This window comes from Hyaena hyaena, unplaced genomic scaffold, assembly GCF_003009895.1.
Source record: "Hyaena hyaena isolate Hyena2069 unplaced genomic scaffold, ASM300989v1 scaffold_646, whole genome shotgun sequence".
NCBI classification, from domain to species: Eukaryota; Metazoa; Chordata; class Mammalia; order Carnivora; family Hyaenidae; genus Hyaena; species Hyaena hyaena.
Window position 1 is genome coordinate 421,533 of NW_024081278.1, and position 20,060 is coordinate 441,592.

General features: G+C 36.2%; 1 protein-coding gene across 1 annotated transcript in view; it reads left to right on the top strand.

Moving 5' to 3' along the window:
* Positions 1–20,060, top strand: part of THSD7A (thrombospondin type 1 domain containing 7A) — a 431,097-nt gene that overhangs the window by 320,778 nt on the left and 90,259 nt on the right. The window contains exon 7 of the mRNA XM_039216623.1: positions 11,585–11,779. Within this exon, the coding sequence (XP_039072554.1) occupies positions 11,585–11,779 (195 nt within the window). The remainder of the gene's footprint in view (positions 1–11,584; positions 11,780–20,060) is intronic.

Consider the following 20,060-nt stretch of genomic DNA (forward strand, 5'->3'; position numbering starts at 1 on the left):
GTCCTCTCTAACTCAACTCTAAATAATTTTGAGAATATAACGTATAACAGTTAATACTTGTAATTACACAAATTGGCTTTTCCTGAGTTTTCTATATTTCCTCACAATCTTAGCACTTTAACAAAAGAAAAATGTAAAACTACTGAATGATCAAGCTTATGCAATCAGACCAGTAGAATTGTTCTTACTTTTACCTTATAAGTTATGGTAAATAAGTCTGCTTATAAGCAGAATTAGGAGAAAATGATAAAGCACATTAATTCAAGTTTGCTGAAACATAGTGGAGCACCTCCATTCTTATCATGGTGTGGGAGGAATGGTCAGTTCCACCACTGAAAGGAGGTGAAGAAAGTGGGCATAGTGTTGTTATAATAGAGAACATTTTTCAATTATGCACCAGACACTAAGCTAGGCACTTAATTTTTAAAAAATCATTTAATATGTGTAGCAGTACTGATGAGTTTTGGGGGTTGGGGGGTTGGTGGTTCAGAGCTGATGATCAAGAAAGAATTCTTGAGAACATCTTTGGTGTGAAAAGGTGAAGTTACTAAAGTATGGGTACAGGACCTGTGGGCAGAAGAGCTGCCCCAGGACCTTGAGGAGAGACTAGTTATATACTATGGAGTTGGAGAAGGTAAAGTCTAGGGAAAGTTTCCAAAGGGATTTTCATATGCTAAAGAAGACTCACAGGATCCTGGAGGCCTAGCACTTGTCAAGCTAAGGTTGTTTTTCCTTCTAGGAAAGCATTAACATTAAGATAGTAGGGAGTTCCTTTTCTCTGCCTGCCTCAATTATTTGTCATTCGACTGCAGATTATAAGAAATTTTAATTTTCTCTGTCATTTCCTTCTGCCTTTGTTCCCCACATCACTATGGAGAAGAGTGTGGTACTAAGGACTCCAGGAAACTGAGTCTATAGGTTTCTGGAGATTAGGCTATTGATAAAATTGCCCTTTTCTTGTAATTTACTCAGACATTTGTAAACCAATGGAGACCCAAGTCCTCTATGACTGTGATCTCTATCAGTTAACCATGTGTTTTCTTTCCTTTCCTTTGTCCTTTTTTTGAAAATTTTTAGTGTTTTATTTATTTTAGAGAGAGAGAGAATAAGGTAAGGGGCAGAGAGAGGGGGAGACACAGAATCCAAAGCAGACTCTCAGAGCCTGATGCAGGGCTTGAACTCACATACTGTGAGATCACAAATGGAGCTGAAGTTGGACACTTAACTGACTGAGATACCCAGGTGCCCCACCTTTTTTTTTTTTTTTGGGTTTTTTTTTTTTTTTTGGTTTTTGGTTTTTTGTTCTTGGCCAACCATGAGTGCTTGAGGAATATCACAACATATCCCACCTGGTGGGGGTGGCTTGTGCTAGTTTGTCCTTTGCTTTCAGCTTTCCTTATGGTCCCTCATCAGTACCATAAAATAAATACTATTGTTATTAGCTTTTATTCAGTAGATTACAAAACTGAACTTTAGAAAAAAATTAAATAATTTGCTCCAGGGTATGTAGTTAATAAGTGGTGAAGCTAGAATTTGAACTAGGGAAGTTTGACTTCTAGTGACTAAAAAGGTAAATTTGGAGGAGGTGAAATTAACATTGTCGATATTTTCAAACACATAAATAATTAAGAATAATGAAGCCACAAGAAAGAAGTACTCTAGAATCTCTAGAATGAAAATATGAAATAAACAATTCTGGGAGAAATAAGAACAAATAAAACTTTGCATAAGTTAAAATAATGCCAGAGATAAGGTTATTATTTGAATTTTCTGGAGTTTCCATACTGCTTTTAAAAACATGAGTCTCAGTTCACTTTTTAGTCTGAAAATACACAAGGCTGAATAGTCTAGGACTTTCACAAATAGATAACAGGAAAGGCATAAAAATGAAGTATTAGTTTCAGTTAAATGAAATTAAACATGTCTCACATTTTTATTGCAAAATATATGTGCTTTAAGTTATATGCTTAATATATTACACACAGAAAGAACATGCTTAAAAAATGTGTCACAATAGTTGATGTTAAGTCATGTGCCTGATGTCAGATTTCACGAAGTATAAACATGAAGATTTTTTTCTTTTTTTCTGCCCAATCCCAAGTGAGATGCTCCACCTGCATTATTAGGAAAGTAAATCATGGATATAGTGATAGTTGTTTGCCTACATGTATGGTTTAAACTAGGAGTACCTTAAATTCAATGAAGCATAAAAATGCAGAGATGTGATTGGATTTAGCCCAGTATTTTCATCATTTGTTTATAACAAATCATGTTATTTACTATACTTTGTTAGAATGGGCTTCATCTCAAAAATGAAATTAAAGATTATGTTAATGACCATATCAGGGCATGGATTTGGAAAGTGGATACTGACAGGGAAAGGAAGGCAGCTTTTTGTACTTGAGGGTCACCTGATTCATTTTGCAGGACCACAAAGGAATGAAAACACAGATAGAGACTTTAAGTAACACAAAATGATAAAAGGGAAGAAAACATAGTGAGAAAATAAAAGATACACTTATTGGGAATGGAAAGGTTTTGAAGAAGATGATGAAAGAGCAGGGAAATGCTAAAAATAATTATAGTACAAAGATTCTAGATTGCTTAAAGGTATTTAAAAGTTAGTAGGTAACTGCATAGATTTTTTTGAGACAAAAAGAGAAGATTAAATTTATGGTAATATGAATTAGTGATGTGAATTAGTTTCAAAAACTGCACCAAAGTTATACAAGTAAAGAAGACTTTATTTTAGACGATTACAATAGAAACTGAAATCAACTCCACAGAAACAAAGGCAGGAATGTTTTTAAGTATTGTATGAATTAGTGAGAAAGCAATTGAGGACAGCAGGGAAGAAATTGATGAATAGGATGTGTTTGCTGAGTACATTGAGTTACTCCTGAGTTTGGAAATATTTTTCTCAGTGATAGGCCATGTATGTTTGCTAACCGCTACCCATTGAAGAAGTTGGAGACCTACTATCCTACTAAGACTGAGGTAACAGGGCACTACCTCCTTTGATGTTCCCATGTCAAAGAGAAGGTTCCCAAATCCTAAAGAAAGACATTTCCTGGCTTGTAAGACTGAGAAGAGGCTAGAAGAAATTTACATGAATTTCAAAGGGGCAGAAAAAGAATTTAAAATTGCAAGGCGTTTTGTTTTGTTTTGTTTAATAAATGTCTTAAGGAAGATCAGGGGCCTAGAGACAGGAAAGAACCTGTCAAGTTCAGGCAAGCTAAGGGTAATGTTAAGGTCGTCTTGATCAGGATCTAATAGACTAAAAGTTGAAAATCTATACACACAAGTGGCCTTTTCAAAAGAGCAAGGCATGTCCTGGGATTTCTAAACCATTTTTCCCCTAATCCAGCAAACGTTTACTGCAAAAGTCTTTAGTTTTGATAGTAACTTAACCAAAGAATTCAGATATAAAAATATTGAATAAGACAAAATCCCTGGCCAGAGGGTTCTCTTAGGCTAGTGATAGGTAAAGGTGAGTGAGTAAACAATTGTCAAATGTCTTTAAAGTGATATGTTTACAGTGTTGTGGGAACAGAGCATGTAGAGCACAAGTCCATCTGGGGAACTTGAGAAAGTCAGAGAAGGTCAACAGAGCAAGATAGCCCAGTCCTAAAAAGTGACTTAGCAAGAGGGTAGGGCAACCAGACATGAAGAACGGTGTACACTAAATGGCAAAGGAGTGAGAAAGCAGCATTTCAGTTCATAGAGAAGCAAATGGCTTTGTATGGATAGAATGTAGGGAAAACGTGAGGCAGTGACAGGAGATGAGGATTTCCTATGTCCAACTAAGGAATTTGGCCCTCAGCTAATAGGTAGACTTATGTTTGCATTTTAGAAACATATTTTGAGGGTCAGGATGGGTGATGGGCTATAGGGTGAATGGTAGACAGCAGGAGATTGGAGATAAGTGTACAACTGCCTAGAAGAAAACATGGGGTCAGGAGATGATTAGCACATTGAATAAATCAGATTCACTACCTGGATGTGATAAATGAAGGATTGCAGGGTTTAAATTATTTGGAAACTTCCCATGTAAGATGAAGAGATATGAAGCTTCTCTTCAACAAGAGGAACAAAGAAAGAGTTATAAGACTCCATTCACAGGTCTTTTACTTCAGTAAGCTGAGAGTGATTCCAGACTTATATATCCTACAGTTGTTATAAAGTTCAGCTAAGATTGTTATATGAAAATGTTTTCTGAAAAGATCCAGGCAAAAACAAGACTTTATTCTTTTCCTATCTCAATTCTTTTGTGAATTTGTATTGGTTATCAATAAATAAGTAAATATACAAATAATGACTGCCACTATCAAAAGTCAATATGAATTTTTAAGACAATTTCTGAAGAATACGAAAGACATCAACAACTCAGTAATATTTCTCAGGATTGCTATAGTGTTTGTGTAAGTCTGGCAAGGAAAATCTATCCCAAAAATATAGTAGTAGAGGCTTTCCAAACAGCATGCTTTTTAAAAATCTTGACTCTGTATCTAGTTTCTCTCTACTTTCATGTCTCCTTTCTGTTTACGCCTCTCTCAATTCCATTACCTTCATGAGTTTTGATTCTTCAGTGTCTTCTGGATGTATATTGTACATAGTACTACCATGGCTGCCGAAATCAACGATCACGATCTGAACATTTCTATGATTAAAAAGAAATTAGAATAATGCAAAGAACATTTAGGGAATAGCGCTGAACATGTATATGCTTTACATTAAAATACAATTAATTATATTTTTACTGTATTAATGCTGTGTTCTTTGCTCATCTCCTAAGCTATAAAAACCTTGAAACTAGAAAAACCTTCATAAACTAAGATTTATCTTTTATGTTACATTTAAGCTCTAGAACAGTGAATCCAATAAACGTTCAGTATATACTTTTACCAAGAAAAAGAAGTGTATCCTTTGATCGCTCTTCTCATTTTGTTTTATTTTTATGGAAATTGTTGTGAATTTTTAGTGTAATTACTTCAAACAGATGTTAAATTCTCTTATCCTGATAATAGGAACACAGTAAAATGAAAGGAGAAGAGTTCATGAGTTTGGTGAATTTCATAAAATAGCCCAAACAAAGGAAAAATTTGGAGGTTACTTTAAAAATGTCAAAATACATGTTTAAATTGATTAAATGATGAATTATTAAAAACATATTCTTAAAACTGTATTTATGAAGAGATAGGAAGGCACCCACTTAAACATTGAAGTCTTGTTTTGAGTTCATAAATATAACTAAACCCAAGTATACTCATTTTATTTCTCAGCCTTTTATTTAGGTTTTTATAAGTTTAAGCCAGATATGCTTTAGGTAAGCTTAGTTAAGGCTTCAAAATAAGACAGAAGTTGTAATATGTAGTCATTCATTTCTTTCTGTGTTATATATTTCATGTAAAATATGCATTTTTGTAGGTTTAGTTAAGGTGCCTAGAGCTTCATGGGTGGAAAATAGAAGTCACATAAATATAAACCAGTCCTTTGAAACTTTTGTGTTGGTAAATGCATGCCAAAAAAAAAATATATATATATATATATATATATATATATATATAGTATATTTAATACACAAAGACAAGTGTAAGGATTCTAAACGACTTCAAGTTGACTACTTAGCTAAGAAATTGTCTTTAGAAAGACTAAAGAAAGAAAACCAGGTTGCATTGGTGTCACCTACATGAACTGTAGAACCACATCATTCACCGTTATGATAATTAGATTTGTCTGCCCAGATTTCTTTGGATGCACACTCAGATAATCAAAATCTCAAAAGGTTCTATAATGGGGACGTATGGTAGTTGAAAATGTGATAAAAGTAGCATAGTAGATATAGAAAAATGGAATTTCCAAAACACTCAGCAGTAAAATTTTTATTCCTCTATATGGAAAAAATTTACAGTAACCTATTATTTGGATATGTACATACATTCTCTGAAATAATGTCATGCAAAACAGTTCTTATCTAATTAAAATAGTGTTTATCAATCAAAAACAGGTTTTAATATGAAGAGGAGGGATGAAATTAATTTCTGCAGCACTAATAAATAGAGACTTGGTTTCCAGGCCCACTTTTTGTATGAACAGTAATATAGAAGTTACACTCATAGAAAGTGACTGGAAAGACAAATTATGAAATTACCTGTGATAGCCATAAACCCAGCTTTTCTGTCCTCCCCAATGTTTCCCTGATGACTTGTGCCTTGAGTGCTCCTGGGGATTGAGCTTAAAAGAGCATACTTCATGGGTGCCTGGGTGGCTCAGTCGGTTAAGCATCCGACTTTGGCTCAGGTCATAATCTCACAGTTTATGGGTTCGAGCCCTACATCGGGCTCTGTACTGACAGCTCAGAGCCTGGACCTGCTACAGATTCTGTGTCTCCCTTTCTCTCTCTGTCTCTCCCAATTTCATTCTGAGAGTCAGTTTCTCTCTCTCTCTCTCTCTCTCTCTCTGTCTCTGTCTCTGTCTCTGTCTCTCTCTGTCTCTAAAATAAACATTCAAAAAGAAAGCACACTTCCTAAGAGTTCCAGTTAGTGGTCAATTAGTTGAGTTGATTAAAACATCTGTCAAAAGCAAAATCAGAGATCTAAATAATTTCATATTTTCACAGACCCACTGCATTTTTTCAATATTGTAAACCAAAATAGAGAACTTTAGACATGTCAACATGCATATGCTTTGAATTTGACACATTATTTTGCCATCCCCATGCTTAATTGTGCCCTTAAAAACAATTTAGAGTGCCAGTTTCTTGACTTCTTTGTAGACAAAGACTCACCCATTAGTAACTCTCTTGGCATCCTGACTTCTCCCTACTACCATGCCAGTTAAAGAAGTGGATTGGAGGGGCACCTGGGTGGCTCAGTCGGTTAAGCATCTCGCTTTGGCTTAGGTCATGATCTCGCCATTCGTGGGTTTGAGCTCCGAATTGGGCTCTGTGCTGACAGCTAGCTCAGAGCCTGGAGACTGTTACAGATTCTGTATCTCCCTCTCTCTCTGACCCTCCCCTGCTCACGCTCTCTCTCTCTCTTTCTCTCTCTCAGAAATAAATTTTTTAAAAAACATTAAAAAAAAGTGGACTGGAAGGGTGCCTCAGTGGCTTAGTCCCTTGAGCATCTGACTCTTGATTTTGATTCAGGTCATGATCCTTGAGTCGTGGGATCGAGCCCCATGTTGGGCTCTGTGCTGTGAATGGAGCCTGCTTAGGATTCTTCTCTCTCTCTCTCTCTCTCTCTCTCTCTCTCTCTCTGTCTCTCCCCACCCTTCCCCCATTCACATGTATATATACACTCTCTATTTAAAAAAAATGTAGATTGGAAATTGGCTAGAATTGAGTTTAGATCTCTGCTTCTTTAAACTTCTGCTCTTTGAAATAGTAAGCTTAAACTTGCTGAGCTTCAAATATTTTCCCTTTAAAGTAAAACTTAGATGTTAATATCTATATCAGAAGGTTGTTATGGGTGCGCTTGGGTGGCTTAGTCGGTTAGGCATCTGACTCCTAGTTTCAGCTCAGGTCATGATCTCACAGTGTGTGGGGTTGGGCTCTGTGTGGACAGCCTGGGATTCCATCTCTCTCTCTCTCTCAATAAAATAAAATAAAATAAACATTAAAAAAACAGAAGGTTGTTGTGAAAGGTACAAACCCATTTATGTAATAAATGAGACATGGGGATGTAATGTACAACATGGTGACTATAGTAATTCAGTAATACATATTTGAAAGTTGCTAAGAAGGTAGATTTTAGAAGACTTTATCTCCTGAAAAAAATTATAACTATATGTGGGAACAGATGTTAATTAGACTTACTGTGGTAATTATTTCACAATATATGCAAATATTGAAGCATTATGTTGCACACCTGAAACTAATGTAAATGTTATATGTCAATTATACCTCAAAAAAAAAAACTCATTATGACAATTAGCTGAGATAATGTATGTAAAATTCATAGTACAATGCTTGACACGAGATGGGCAATCAGCCATTTTTCACTTAATGTTTTCCTCCAAATATACCTTATATAAAAAGAAGTATAGAAAGAAGTCCCACAGAGAAATAATTGATGTTAGGTATGAAATCCAAATGAACTTGTAGCTGCCCCTTTCAAAAGGCGATCTGGTCCTATTCAAAACACAAGAGAAGAAAGGGAGAAAAATCCTAGAGCAATGCTTCTCAGATTTTATGTACATGCACATCACTGGCGATCTTTGTAAAATGCAAATCATGATTCAGTGGATGAGGTGTGAAAGACTGCATCCCTGGCAAAGGCCAGCTGGTGCTTATGCTGCCTACCCACTGAATACACTGTGTAGCAAAGTCCTAGAGCCCTTGAATGCATGGTAAGAAATATTTTACTTAAGTCTGTATTTGTCTAGTCCAGCATTCTATTTCCTGATACAACTGGTTAAAATTAATTCATTTGTCCATTTAACAGAAGGTTATTTAGTGTCTGTTCTGTACCAGGCACTGTTTTAGGTTCTGAGTATAAAATAACGAGAGATAAAGATCATGCCCTCATTGGGCTTTTAATATAGTGGTAGAGTCAGAAAATAAACTTGTAAACAATTAATTAAAAGTTTCCCATGGTGATTAAAGCTGTAACAAAAAATGAAGTCATGTGAGACTCTGTGTGATCAATTAAGTTTCCTCTAGGAAGGAGACAATTGAACTAAAACCCAAATATTGAGAAGTAATCTGTGAGAAGATTTGAAATTTTCATACAAAATGAAGAGACAATGCCAAGACCCTGAGGCAACGATGAGATTGGTCTGTAGAAGACAAGGGGGAAAAGCCGTAGTGGCTAGAACATAATGTAATTATTTGGATGCAAGACAATGATAAGCAATTGGGAGCAAACAGGGGCCAGAGTTTACCTGGCAAATCTGGGAAGAGTGAAGTAAAGGCTGAAATCTAAGGAAATCTTGGAGGTTGGATCTAAGGTAAGTCTTAGTAGCTCCACAGAGGATTAAAATGTACTCTACAATTATTGTTAAAAAATTTTTATAAAAAAGGGGGGGCGCCTGGGTGGCTCAGTCAGTTAAGCATCTGACTTCGGCTCAGGTCATGATCTCATAGTTCGTTGGTTGGAGCCCCATGTCAGGCTCTCTGCTGACAGCTCAGAGCCTGGAGCCTGCTTCAGATTCTGTGTCTCCTTTTCTCTCTGCCCCTCCCCTGCTGCCTCTGTGTCTCTCTGTCTCTCCAAAATAAATAAACATTTAAAAAAAATTGTAATGTACTCTAAAAGGTGGAGGGGAGGGGGCACCTAGGCGACTCAGTTGAGTGTCCAATTTCGGCTCAGGTTATCATCTCAGGGTTTGTGAGTAGGACCCCTGCATTGGGCTTCCTGCTGTCTTCACAGAGCCCACTTTAGATCCTCTGTCCCCTTCTCTCTCTGCCCATCCCCCTCCCGTATATCCGCATGTGCGTGCTCTCTCGCTCTCTTTCTCTCTCTGAAAAATAAATATTTTTTAAGAAAAAGACATTGTGCCTGGCTAATACATTAGCCAGAAATACACCTGGCTAAGCAGAACAAGATGAGTGAAAATGAGCTAACATAAGGTATGGGACACAGGTTGAAAAAAAAAATAACTTATAAAGTCAGAAGGGTTAAAATTGTGACTTCCTTAAGTTTATGCCAGAAGAAAGAGAAATATGTAACTTATTCTATGCAAATTAATCTTATAACAGCACACATATAGCACACTTCAATTGTTGCAGAATGAATTAAATTTTTCTGAGTAGAAATGATTAAGTAAATATTAATGAAGAAATAAAACTGTAATAATTCATGGCTGACTCTAGACTATATCCCCAAACTTGCCTGACTTTTCACAGGATACTAGAAATCAAAATGAAAGAGAGTAGATGGAATATTAAAAGTAGCAATGAAGAAAATAAGACATGCAAGTCCCCTCTTGTACTCATAAAAAAGTCTACTAGGAAAAAAAGTCATCATTATTATGTAAATTGTAAAATATTAAATGCCTTGTACTGTAATGATTTTTGTACTCTACCTTCAGTACCTATAAATCGGCAATCTATCTTCATATTGTTTTACCGGGAGATAGGCCAAACCCTAAAGCCAATAAAATGAGAATTAAAATAGATCACACAGATCATAGTAGCTAAAGAAAAATGGATGATATAATGATGAGTCCAACTGTCATTACAGTGAGTCTTACTAGTGAGCAAATCTAATAATTTAAAGCCTTGCCAATTAATGGCTGTTAGCATTCCACTTGACTTCTGATTGTGTCTAATGATTTAAAGCCCTGTAAACTAGTAGCTATTAACATGTTAGGGCATTTCTAATCGACTTTTGATTTTTTGCTTATTTTTCAAATATATGAATAAAAGGCTGTACATTAACATGATGCTCCCAACCTTCCATCAGTGAGGAAAAACTGAGTTGTTTTTCTAACAGCAATGAAGAATGGCACAATTAGTCACTCTTTCTCCCCTGAAAGCGTAATGGCCCAAGGCACACATTTCTGAGAGAGTCATATAGAATTATGGTCATATTTTGTGGCAACTAGAATTATGGTCATATTTTGTGGCAAAATAGTAGATTAACTTTTGGTTATTTGTGTATCATTTCAGTCTGTTCCAATGACATCATTAGCACCTGACATTAACCAGCTAAAACATAGAGTTCATTTCATCTTCTATTTTGGTCATTTATTTGTAATTCTTTTGGTTATCTTTGGCATTTATTAACCTGAACAACATTTTCCCCCCATTAGCCTTTTGTATATCTAATTGTATTCATTCAGTAAATACTAAATGAGTGCCAACCTCTAGAGCTCCCAAGTCAAGGGAGAGAGTGGAGTGAGATAAAGCTGGGAAGAGAAACCACAGCCAGGTCGTTCGAGGTCTTGAAAACTACTAAGATCCTCATCTCTGCCTTAAGAACAACAGGAAACTGCTGAAGAGTTTTCAGTACAGGAGTGATACTATCCTCTGCCATTTGCTTACCTTATCGTGTTTCTCCCCCTTTCCCAACGGGCCTACCTTAATCAGTGGGCTTATAATGTTATCCTGTATTCACATTTCCTGGCTACTTTCAACTAACAAAATAATTTTATGAAAGATAAACATTGCCACCATACAAAAATAAATTCTTTGGGGGACAGAGAGAGTTTGCAAATAGAGATACCTGAGTTGGTTCATGAGAACATATGGTACATGTTACGGATAGAGCTGTTACCTGTAAATGATGACTCATTTCCAAGAATGCTGCCAAGAAGGGATCATAATTTGTTGATGCTCCTTATTGCAAGGCTAATATTATAAATATAAAAATCACTTACTGGGCAGCTATCTGTAATATAAAAATACTTTCAGCACTGTGCTTGATCGACATACTAAGCTTCTGATAATAAAAGCAGCCACACCAAAGGATATGTATTTATTTCTAGTGTTCTTTCAACATCTGGCTGTATCAGGCTTTGCTTTAGCTTTGTTTTTAACGAAGAACAAAAGAACCTAATTTATGTTGGTGCCCATCTGGCTACAATTGCTCATTTCACATTTATTTAAAACATGATAGATTGTTCGTGGTGATGTCTTCCCCAGGAGAAGAAGTTGACAGACAGCTGTGTAGAGACGCCATCTTCCCCATCCCTGTGGCCTGTTACGCCCCGTGCCCAAAGGACTGTGTGCTCAGCCTGTGGTCTGCGTGGTCCTCCTGCTCCCACACCTGCTCGGGGAAAACTACAGAAGGGAGACAGATGCGAGCACGATCCATTCTGGCCTATGCCGGTGATGAAGGTAAGGTGGGCCACCAGCTTCAGGGCAGATATGGATTGCTTCCAGAAGTTGGCATGCTTTTTTTTTTTTTTTTTTTTTGTCTTCCCTGGTTGAATTGATGCTATACAAAAATCTTCTAGAGCCCTCCTTCCAGAATTCCAGCAATTCAAGGAAATTTAATATCTGTTAACATATTGAGCAACTTGTTCCTATTCCCCAGAGTTCATCTTGAAAATAGATCTGGAATAAAAGCAGAAAGACTTTTAAAAGCAAACTCATGGTGCCTCTCCTCCCTTCTAATAAGTGGTTTCCGGTTTAAATGGTAAACCTGTGAAGAAGTGTGAACAAGGCTCCTCAAATTCCAGATGTCAGGTTTCATTGTTTTTCTCTATTTCAGTAGTCAGTGTTTGCTTTTGAAATCTCATTCTACCTTCTCATAAATAGGCATATATGTTCTATAATGAAGGTGGGACTTTTTAAAAAATTTTTTGGTTTTTAATGTATGTTTGTTTTTAGAGAAACAATAGCATGGCTACTGGTGACTAAAAATTACATGTATTATCTGCCATTCAGGTTTCTGAACATAGGCTCTGAGATCCAGAAGTCTCATATGTAGATTACATTCATTTTTTAAAATTTTTCTAAGTTTATTTTATTTTTGAGAGAGAGAGAGAGAGAAAGACAGAGCACAAGTGAGGGAGGGGCAGAGAGAGAAGGAGACAGGATCAGAAGCAGGCTCTAGGCTCTGAGCTGTCAGCACAGAGCTTGACAAGGAGCTTAAACTCACAAACCACGAGATCATGACCTGAGGCAAAGTTGGACGCTTAACTGACTGAGCCACACAGATGCCTCTGATTGTGTTCATTTTTAAAATATGCCACTCCTTAATCACCTCATCCTATTGGGGAAATAAAACATGCTGTGTCATAAATTCATACGTCACTTGTGTAAGCTTTATTATAGAGAAATACAAGGCTCTTGGTAATTGTCTCTCAGGCTTACATCCAAGTGCTAATTTGGCCTCTGTGTGCCTTGGGTGATACGTTATACTTAATGTTGCCAATCTTGAGAATATCATAGGTGAAAGGAAAACCTAGAAGTCATCAAGTTCTATCACATTAAGGCATGTTCTGTTTCAAGAATACAGGTGTATATGATTTAAACATCAAGCTGAATGATTCTTCTCCTCATTTCCATTTAGCATATGTAAATAATGATTTCTCTTTGTAGCATGCATGTGCTTTTCTGTGTATATACCCCCAAATAATAGATTGGGGAGGAATTTTTATGCTGCCAGTTTTATTTTTTTATTCATGAAGCATTTTAGTGATAGAAACCTAATAATGTTTTTGTTTGGCCAAACTTGCCATCTGTGAATATAATAGCTATGCAAAAATGTAACTACCTGGTCTTAAGACATGCGAGAAGAATGTAGCATATTTGACACAGTCAACCTATGGGAAGATTTCGAATTGTCTCTAAAGTGTCCAAAAACCTTTTTTCCAGTTACCTTAAAATAAATTTAACTATATGCTAACCCCTAAAAAAGTATATCCCAGAACTAGACAAAAAGATAGAACCTTTTAGAAAGTCATATTCCTTGTCTTGTCAAACGATAACTCTAACCTTGTGTAGATTATATTCAGACTTCAAACTCTATCAGCTCAGATTATGTCTTGGACTTCATTAAAATTAGATCTGTGGTCACCCTGCTTCCTATAAATCTATTATACTCTGCAGACACTTGCTGTGTGACTAGTAATGAGTGACTTTTCGCCCTGTGAGTCACATAGCAGAGATTTTGCCGTGCTTGCAGAACTCACCAGATCATTATTTCTATAGACATGATGCTTCACACTGAAAGGTCATGAAATGCTTTAAAGGCAGAAATTTATGATTGCTCTTTGGTATGTATCATCTACTTAGTTTGAAAGGGTGAGACTTCGATAATTTTTAATTAGTCTAGTAGCTGCATCATACGCAAGCCATGCTGGAAAATTATAGATGTTTATAGAGTAAATCATAAAGGCATGAATTCAAAACATAATTTTATAATGGAAACCATAGAGGAAACTGTCAGTAGGGAATCGGCTGTTTGTCTCTGTTAGTAACAGTTACAGAAACTGCTATAATTATATGAGATATTTAATGAGGAATCTGTCCTTCAAAAACTATTCAGTACCAATTATTTGCTGGATACTGAAACATATTTTCTCTTTCACAAAATAAGTCTCATAATTTTGAGCTATTTTTAAAAGTATTTAAGAACTTTATTTGTAGGAAATTTTAAAATGTTTCCCTGCTATGTAGGAAAACTTTGATAATTTTACACAAAAGTAGATATTTCTGTTGTTCCCCCAAAATTAATGTTTTGTGTGTGTCATAGATGTTCTTAATTTTCTAAATCAGAAAATTACTATGATAATAATAAGGGGAAGGTCATATTATTAAAATTCTATACTGAGTACTTAGACATACAGTTTTGTGGTGAAATAGTTTCTAGACAAATCCCCGTGCTCAGTATTTATCCAGATTTGCATACAAATCCACGTGCAAAGTATTTATCTAGATTTACAAAATAAATGCTGCCTCACAAAATAAAAGATAAACTCTTATTTACATCCATCATAACTTCACTGTTAAGCATCATACTGAAGTGGTGCTGGGTAACTTTCCAAGACAATCTGCCCTTATGAAGTGTCTCATCGTTGAACCTCCATATAAAGACCTATGTCATAGTCCCCATGCCAGTGGAAGAAGATAGTTGGAGAGTTTGTCTCCTGATTTCAAAGCATCAGCATTAAATTCTTCCATCCAGAAGTGATTTATGTTGTTTCTACTGCCATTTGATTGGCAGAGTGAACCATATAATCACGGCTTGAAGTTGAACCTAACTTCGACCATGGCGGGGTGGGCAGGGAATGTAGTCCTACCGCGTGCTGAAAAAGGGAGTGGTAGCCCCTGGTCTTACCCTTGACTTACTTAGCCTTCCTATTGTGTGTGTATGTCTTGAGGAATACTTTGTAACCTATTATTGGCAATATGCAAAAATTGTCATAAAATGATTCTTATCCAAATGTCATTTGGAAAGCAAATACAAATGGTAGCAACCAGAGATAGGTAGTTAATATACTAAAGAAAGTTAAAATATTACTTTTCGACTTAAAAACTAAGTGTGTGTGTGTGTGTGTGTGTGTGTGTGTGTGTCACTTCCTAAGTCTTCTTTTTAAATAAAAGTAGAATTTCTCTTTGTAGAATTATATGATCCCTTGAGGTAAAAATCTTCCTTATATTGAATAAACTGTAGGATGAATCCCAAAGTTTCTTTAAAATTATGCAAGGAGAAGGATGCAGAGATCATGCCAAGATTTTTCTGGAGTTTTCCATGGCCTCTTTGGTTCACAAGCCCATCTCGGCCCTCACTGGGCAGTGGTTTACTGGCCACAAGGTTGTGGCTAAAGTGTACAAACAGGAGTGTTTTGATAGCAGTGTCCTTTTGTTGTGAGCTTGACCCTATTCCCTGGACTTGTGCTTGCTTCTGGTTTCCTCTGAGTTTTATAGAGTGATTCGTTGGTGTCTTCGGCCTAGCCACCCAGTGTGGGGATAAAGGTGCTGATGCTATTAGCCCTTAAAAAAAAAAATGATGTTGGAAAGATCTAAAAGGAAGCAATCTTTTAATACTTCACCCTGGCATATTTTTAATATAAATAATAGTATGTTAATTCAAATAAGAAATTAAAAATTGATGTTATATTTATAGCCTTCTGAATTTTTTTTTAAGCACTTATTTCTTTTCGAGAGACAGAGAGACAGAGCATGAGCAGGGGAGGGGCAGAGAGAGAGGGAGACACAGGATCCCAAACAGGCTCCAGGCTCTGAGCTGTCAGCACAGAGCCCGACGCAAGGCTTGAACTCACGAGCCATGAGGTCATGACCTGAGCCGAAGTCGGCCGCCCAAACGCCCCAGCCTTCTGTATTTTTGAACCCATGTTGCAGATCCCTTAACAAACTTAGTTTAAAAACTTTAAAATTTTTTCATTTTCAAAATGTTTTCCACTGACTATAATAACAACTTCTGTTATGTCTCATTACATAGTTAATTATCCTTACACAGCAAGAAATGACAGGCTTTTTTTTTTTGCAAAGTTCAAAATGACCTGATATTATAACTTCACCAGTATAATCACACAAATTTTAGTGTGTCTTTACACCTGTTTTATACATACAGAGAATAGATGCAAATTAAAATAGAGTTATGCCAATTTGTTTCACAAATAATTAGCAGTCTTCAAAAATTACATTTTAAAGTACAAAACATTGGGGAGGGGAATATTTGTATTTTAATTTTGGGTTTTCACAGTTAAAGGGTTTTAATCCTAAGAGACAGGGAGCACTTTTATTCCTGGACAAATCTGAAGAACCCAGGATCCATTATCTATTTACATCTGAACATAATTCTACCTTCTAAGTAAAAGTACCATTGCTTCCTCACCCTTTCATCTAGACTTTGAAACAGGAGTGATGTTTCAGTCTATCTCTGTGTAACCATAACCAGCACACAAGATTTATGCAGACTCCACAGTGGGAAGTCTTCTACCTCTCTCTGCAAGGAAAAACAAAGGGGAGAAGGAGTAGAGATGGTGTGCTTCAGCAAAATCTTCTGAGATTCTCTCTGGCTGACATTCATCCATTTCATTTCCCCCAAATCATGCCATCATCAGTGATGTGGTCTGCTGTCTAAGGGATTCGGGCTGCAATAAGCAGGCAAAATTCCAAGCATTTTAAAGCTGTAATTCATAGCACACTGATAGCCACTTCTTAGCAGGGGCCCGGTCCACTTCCTTATCCTGATTGCCAGTTCCTTCTCTGTGTGAACTTTGCACCCTAATGGACTGTATCAATATTGCAAATTCCCAATGTCATATCTGCCCACATGCCTTCACTTTTATTTGTTTCTTCTGCTTCAATAAAATTTTCCCTTCTTTCTCTCCCTTCCCAGAACTCTGCTTGTCAAAATCCTGCTCCTTCAAAACTTATCTCATTGCCTCCTACATGAGGCAATTTTTAGTCACCCCAAAACTAACAGAACCTTATTTGGAATCCCAATTATACTACCTCTCTTAACATGATTACTATATCCTGACTAAAATTATACCCATTTGTATGTTTGCCTACTCATACTACTTTCTCCCACTGCATTATAAGATCCTTGAGAGAAACAAAAACTGTTTATAAGCCCATTAGGTATCTCTTGAAGCATTGGACATAGACATTGCGTACTATAATACTCACTATGTATTATTCAATTAATGTTTTGGACAAGGTTCATTATTTTTTCAGTCTTTTCAGCCATTTAAAATGACTTCAATGTCAGAGCCAGAAACCCAGAAAAACCCAGAACAGTTCTGTTCAAATGTATGTTAACACAGCCTTTAGGGAGTTGATGTGGGGAGGAAAAGTTACTTTTTCATTTCTTTTAGAGAAGTTTTGCATATAGTAGCTGGTGTTTTTATATGAGCATGGGCTTTTCTTTATATAGCAGGATTTCATCAAAGTAATATAAAGTCTGTCTGCTTGCCACAATGATTAAAAAGCCTAAATAGTCATATTAGTATGAAGCATATATTTTTATGTAGAAGAGGATTTTTTTTTTAAGAATACCATTTATCACTAATTTTGTCTTGGGTGACATTTTATAATTTCCCCACTACTATGGAAATATTCCCACATGTCTGGAATTAGATCTTCCCATAAATAATAAATAAATTCAATATTATATCTATCAATTTTTCCACCATAAAATTATTCCCAAAACAACAGAACGGATGCTGCAAAGACTGATTACCCCAAGCCATGGTTTCAAAATTGCCATCTCGTCGTTCTAATTAAGACCACACTGGGGTTTATCTGTACGAGTATCCTGACACCAGACCAAAGCTGCTGATGTGGCTTTAATGTGGATTGGGGAGAGAAAATAAATAGCCTTTATGCCTGTAAACTTAACAGCCATCTAGCAGTTCCTCAACATGGTTACGCTGATGTTGTAGAAGTTTTTTTCTTATCATTTGTTCCAAAGCCAACTGGTGAATTCCAATGTCAAAAACAATTGAAGAGTTTTAGAATCCCAGTTTAAACAGCATACATATACTCACAGTGAAAATGAGGTAAATAAACACGTTTTTTGTAGATCAATATTTTTACTATTAAATATAAAAGTATACTTAAAATGGTTACATAAAATGTGCCTATGAATGTTTATAATTAGCATGTGTTTGTCTGAGAGATAAGATTGGCTGAATCTAGAGCCTCAGGGAATGGGTAATAAGAGTGCTCATTTATTCTCCCCGATCCAATTAGTATGTTTTAGAATCCATTCCTATTCAAATCCTAAACTTCTTTTCAGAGGCTGCCAGGGTCACTGAGCTGTGTGATGGAGGATAGGCTATGATCTGTGACAGATGTTTTCACCATCATGAAGCAGGGGACATTAATGAAATGCTGCTTCATGCAAGTTATTCTGATGTTGATCCCATGTTCAGCACTGTGTAAACGTTTCTGAACTGCAGCTAAACTTCCACATAAACTGCCTACCGATTTCTTTGCTGAATTAGAGGGATGTCCTTAATCGTAAGTGAAGTAATAACTGAAGATCATCTCAGAATGTGCTTTTGTTTATGACTTTTACCCACGCCTCAGGTTTTGGAGCTGTCTCCGATGTTAGGATCAATGGCTATTGAATCACCTTTTCTTGTTTAACAACCAGGTATTTTCTGCTAGTAAAATAAAATTCAGAAGCTACCTAAGTTCAAATAGATTAAATTGTCAATAAAGTAAACAGTAAATTCCTCTTACTGTTAACAATACAAACCTTTTTATTTTTATAATTGACATTATAAATACGATAGTGGTAAGACACTGAGCTCCATAAATTCTTAGCTATTATATCATTTAAGTTGCATTGGCTCATTCACTTCATAATTTTTACCTTATAAGGCCATTTGGGGTATAAAATAAAGTCCCACATACAAAGTACTTGTAATGGGCTAGCACATAAATGGTTCCATAATGACAACTTCATACCATATTCTGTTGATTAAAAGACACATCCCTTTTACCTTTTATTATCTCTGTAATTATGATATCTTATAATGGATGCATTTTAAAAACACTATAGCCAGACAGAAATTATAACACAATTGTCATTGCTAGTATATGTGAACTGTGTTGTTATTCCTGGTGATAATAGCAATTCCATGATATTTCTGCCAAAAATAAAAATACCCAAAAATCATTCTTAGTTGGTTGCTTAGATCTTTTGGTGACAATTTCTGGTGCAGTCAAGAATGCAATAGATCCAAAACTTAGAGATGGGTACCAGTATCTTGGAAGAAAGCCCTGGAGACCAGGAAGCACTTGTTTTAAAGAAATCCTACATGGGGCGCCTGGGTAGCTTAGTCGGTTAAGCGTCCGACTTCGCTTGAGTCATGATCTCGCGGTTTGTGGGTTCGAGCCCCGCGTCAGGCTCTGTGCTGACTGCCAGCTCAGAGCCTGGAGCCTGTTTCAGAGTCTGTGACTCCCTCTCTCTCTGACCCTCCCTTGCTCATGCTGTCTCTCTCTCTCTCTCTCTCCTAGAAATAAATAAAAAAACATTAAAAAAATTAAAAAAATAAAATAAAGAAATCCTACATCATGAGCACTTTTGAAACAGGATAATGATTCTATAGAGGAGAACAGACTTTGTTTAGTGTGAGTTAAAAAGTGACTCAAGAGATTTAGACTCTGAAAATTAGGAATGTCTTCCCTTTTAATGTATGCAATCGAGTGATGTATTTTTTTTAAAAAATCATCTAAATGAATCATACAATTGAATTTTAATAAGCATCGGTAAAAAACAGGATTGAAAAGAAAGCAATGTATCATAGTTTAACTTGTAGCCAATGCTCTTTCCTTGATGCATAAAATGATGGCATATACTGTCATTACTACAGGGTTTTACCAGTAGTGCTGTGGAAGATCAGACAGCATCCATTGATTTAAAAAAACAAAACGAAAAACAAAAAAACCTCTGTTTCTAATTACCCTAATGCCTAATATATTTTTTTAAAAAAGCAATACTTTAAAACATGTATTTAAGATTTTCAGTTTGGAAGATAACACTTGAGAACACACTCGGTTTTTGCCACCGAGTCTTAATGCCCACATTTCCCTGAGCCAGCAGTCCATACACTCCCATTTGTACTTCATTTTCAGCTTCTCTGGAGAACAATGGCCTCTCTCTTTGAGGTGCTCCATAGTCCCCCCC